The sequence below is a fragment of the Diadema antillarum genome, unplaced genomic scaffold (assembly GCF_040938485.1).
Source record: "Diadema antillarum isolate AM-2024a unplaced genomic scaffold, OU_Dant_1.0 scf00000140, whole genome shotgun sequence".
Classification (NCBI taxonomy): domain Eukaryota; kingdom Metazoa; phylum Echinodermata; class Echinoidea; order Diadematoida; family Diadematidae; genus Diadema; species Diadema antillarum.
The window spans coordinates 2304235-2308528 of record NW_027271029.1 but is presented as its reverse complement, the minus strand read 5'-3'; the positions used below and the strand labels follow the sequence as shown (position 1 = coordinate 2308528).

Here is a 4294-nt window from a genome sequence, read left to right as displayed (position 1 = left end):
AATCTATTAAGACAGTTGTAAGTAAAGGTTGACGTAAAAACGCGGCAAGGGTGTAGAAATCACATACGGCACTTGAACATAAAAGGATGATGAAGTGAAATGATTATACGTTTTGCTTAGCTTAGGCATCACTTTGGTATAATAGTAGTAGTAAGTAATATATCAAACTCTGTTGATACAACAAAGTGACTGGAAAGTGGAAAAAGTCAGCTGCTGGCGGTTGTCTGCGAGATTCAAGCGGTGGAATTTTGATGGAAAAAACGATAATACCAGACAGATGGAAAGAGTACATAGGCCAATTATTCGCAGACAATAGGGGTCCGCAGCCTACATATGGGGATGACAATGCAGGAGAGTGTCGGATGCTGGAATTCACCAAAGGTGAGGTCTGAAATGCGATATGGAAGAGCGCTTCCGGAAAAGCTGCAGGACCGGATGGTATACTGGTTGACATGCTACAAGCATCTGAAGACGAAATCCTTGACACAGTCTCAGAGATGATGAACGCAGTATATCAGGAAGGACGTATACCACAGACGACTGGTGCAGATCAATCTTCATTGCTCTACCGAAGAAAGCAGGAACCACCTAATGTGAGGAACACCGAACCATCAGTTTGATGAGCGAAGATTCTTGATCAACGAAGATTCTTGTTCGTTTGCTAATTAACCGGATTAGAGGTCGAACATGCAATGAGATTTCACAGCAGCAATATGGATTTGTTCCAGACAGAGAAACGCGGAATTCGATCTTCGTCATGCGCCGCTTGGCAGAAAGAGCTATAGAGAAGCAGCAACATCTGTATGTGTCTTTTATCGACTGCACGAAGGCGTTTGATAAGGTTAAACATGAAGAATTGTTCAAGACACTCGACGAGCTAGACATTGATGAAGATAAAAGGTTGTTGGCAGACCTGTACTGGAGGCAATCAGCTGCGGTACAGCATGATGGAGAAGTTGGTGATTGGCAGGATATTGAGCGAGGTGTTCGACAAGGATGTGTCGGTTCACCATACATGTTCAACTTATACACAGAGTGAATTATGCGACAGTTGGACGAATTACCTGGCTTTGCAATCGGGGGCAGTCAACTCACAAACATAAGGTACGCCGATGACACGGTGATCCTAGCTGACAGTGCAGAGGAACTGCAGAGGTTGATAGATGTTGTCTCCAGAGCAAGGGAGGAAAAGGGGCTATCGATTAACATCGCGAAATCAGTAACCATGGTCATCAGCAAAACTGCGCAGCCACCTCGATGTTCGATAATGATAAATGGACAAGAGCTGAAGCAGGTGTCATCTTTCAATTATCTCAGTAGCCTGCAGACTTCAGACAGCCGCTCAGAACAGGAAATCAAGCGTAAAATCGGCATTTGAAAGACAGCGTTTCAGAACATGCGCAAGGTGATGTCGAACGGCAAATTGTCCATCGCCACAAGGAAATGGTTCTTAGAGACATACATATGGTCAGCTATGACATACGGCGCAGAGACATGGACAGTTAACAAACCGATGAGACACAGAATAGAACGTTTTGAGATGTGGTGCTACAGGAGAATGTTGAGGATATCATGGACAGAGAGAAAATTAAACACAGAAGTGCTAGAAATGGTGTCGGCTGAACGTGAGCTGCTCTCGACCATCAGGAAACGCCAGATTGCAGTTTTTTGGGTCATGTCGTGAGAAAGAGGCAAACGGAACATCTAGCCCTGACTGGATTTTTAAACGGAAGGAGATCTCGTGGACGACAGCGACTCACTTTCCTTTCCGCAATAGCTGGGATAGCTGGCGACAGAGCATCTCCCTTGCTGCATTCGTGCGACGACAGAGGGAGCTGGAGGAGGCTTACTGCATCAGTGATCGCCAACGGGCAGTGACGTCCATGGCAGAACAGAGAGAGATATATTGTATCAAAGTGATGCCTAAGCTAAGCAAAACGTATCATAATTTCAATTCATCACCCTATTATGTTCAACTGCCGTATGTGATTTCGTCACCTTCGCCGCGTTTTAGCGCAAACCTTTATTTATAACTGCCTAATAGATTTGAGCCCTTTAATCAAAAGTGCAAGTCACTTGATAATTAATCGTAAAGCACATTGAAGATGCATACAATTGCAACGATATTGGTGTATCAATGTAACTTTTAAGGAAAGCATATCCGTCAAATTAAGCGATTTCGTCACCCTTGCCGCCTCTTTCCGTCATCACTGATGTTTAACTCCTTTATATATGTCAACCCTCGATTGCATATTGTATCTCTCGGGAACAGAACGCCTGTGTTATTAAGCATTGATAAGCATTCAACTTCAAATCAAAGTTGGATAACTGTTTTGGGAATATTGTTGACTGCATCAATTTCGTTTCCCTTCCCGACTATTCTATCACCGTTAAAGCTCTAGGGATTTGAGAAATCAAATACAAAACTAATTTTTCAAGGTGAGAAAGTCTTTGGAATCGACTTATTGCAAGGCAAGGAACTTGAAAGCACACCAAAGTGGTATTTACAGAGTTTGATATATTACTTACTATTACTATCATACAAAAGTGATGCCTAAGCTAAGCAAAACATATCATAATATCAGTTCGTCACCCTTTTATGTTCAATTGCCGTTTGTGATTTCGTCACCCTTCCCCCGTTTTGACGTCAACCTTGATTTACAAGTGTCTAATAGATTTAAGCTCTCTAATTAAAAGTGCAAGTCACTTGAAGATAGTTATTCGTAAGGCACATTTCATATGGTCAAGATGTATTCATTTGTAACAAAATTAGTGCATTAGTGTAAATTATAAGGAACGCATCGGAATTAAGCGATTTCGTCACCTTTGCCGCCTCTTTCCTCCTCCACTGCCGTTTAATTTCTTTATAAATGAAAGAACCCAATTCCTTTTTGCATCTCTCGTGGAGAAAACGCCGGTGTTATGGAGCAGTGATTAGCATTCAAATCCAGACCAAAATTAAATAATTGTTTTGGATATATAAACATATTGTTGACTCTATCAATCTCGTCATCCTTGCCAATTTTTTTCATTACCCTTTATGCTTTAAAGGGATCGTATACTTTTGGTTGAGACTTAGGTATACGTTTTTATCATTTTTGGTGAGATAGTGAGACACCTCTTATGAAATATTAAAGAGCATATAATTCCAAGAGGGATTCAATGTTTATTTGATGACAAAAAGCATATCGCCGAAAAGAAGCGATTTCATCACCCTTGCCGCTTCTTTTCATCACCACTAACTTTTTGTATGTAAACCCTTCGATTGCATATCGCATCACTCTGGAAAAGAACGCCTGTGTTAAAGAGCTTTAATAAGCATCCAACTTTAGACCAAAGTTGGATAACTGTTTTGGAGATATTGCTGACTGCAACAATTTTGTCACCCTTACCGATTTTTTCCATTTAACTCCATGACTTAGGTATTTGAGCCCTCAAATAAAAATCACATGTCTCAAGGTGAGAAAGGCTTTGCTATGGACGCATTGAAAGGCATGGAACTTCAAAGTACACCAAAGTGGTATTTACAGTTTGATATATTACTTCCTATTACTATTATACCAAAGTAAAGCCTAAGCTAAGCAAAACGTATCATAATTTCAATTCGTCATCCTATTATGTTCAACTGTCGTATGTGATTACGTCACCCTTGTCGAGTTTTTGCGGGAACCTTTACAACTTCCTAATAGATTTGAGCTCTCTAATCAAAAGTGCATGTCATTTGAAGATAATACATCGTAAAGCACATTGAGATGTATTCAATTTCAACTGAATTGGTGTATTAATGTAATTTATAATTTAAGCATATCCATGGAATTAAGCGACTTCGTCACCCCTGCCGCCTCTTTTCGTCATCACTGACGTTTAACTCCTTTATATATGAAAACCCTTGATTGCATATCACATCTCTCCGGAAAATAACGTCTTTGTTATGGAGCATTGAGAAGGATTCAACTTCAGATCAAAGTTGGATAACTGTTTTGGGGATATTGTTGACTGCATCAATTTCGTCACCCTTCCCGACTTTTTTCCATCACCCTTTATACTTAAGGTATTTGAGGAATCAAATGCAAAGCACATTTCTCAAGGTGAGAAAGTCTTTGCTATGGACGCATTGAAAGGCATGGTACTTGAAAACACAGCAAAGTTTTATTTACTGAGTTTGATCTATTCTTACTCTTACTATTATACCAAAGTGATGCCTAAGCTACGCAAAAAGTATCATAATTTCACTTCGTCACCCTTTAATGTTCAACTGCCGTATATGATCTCGTAACCCTTGCCGCGTTTTTAC

At 40.4% G+C, this 4294-nt stretch overlaps 1 protein-coding gene across 1 annotated transcript; it reads left to right on the top strand.

The window, feature by feature from the left end:
• The first annotated feature begins 1042 nt into the window (after positions 1 to 1042).
• Positions 1043 to 1378, top strand: LOC139721249 (uncharacterized). Its single transcript, XM_071632570.1, has one exon. The coding sequence runs from the start codon at positions 1043 to 1045 to the stop codon at positions 1376 to 1378; it is 336 nt and encodes a 111-aa protein (XP_071488671.1).
• The last annotated feature ends 2916 nt before the right edge of the window (positions 1379 to 4294 follow it).

Excerpts from the sequence above, each read along its gene's own strand:
- LOC139721249 (XM_071632570.1), top strand. The coding sequence starts at position 1,043 with ATGCGACAGTTGGACGAATTACCTGGCTTTGCAATCGGGGGCAGTCAA.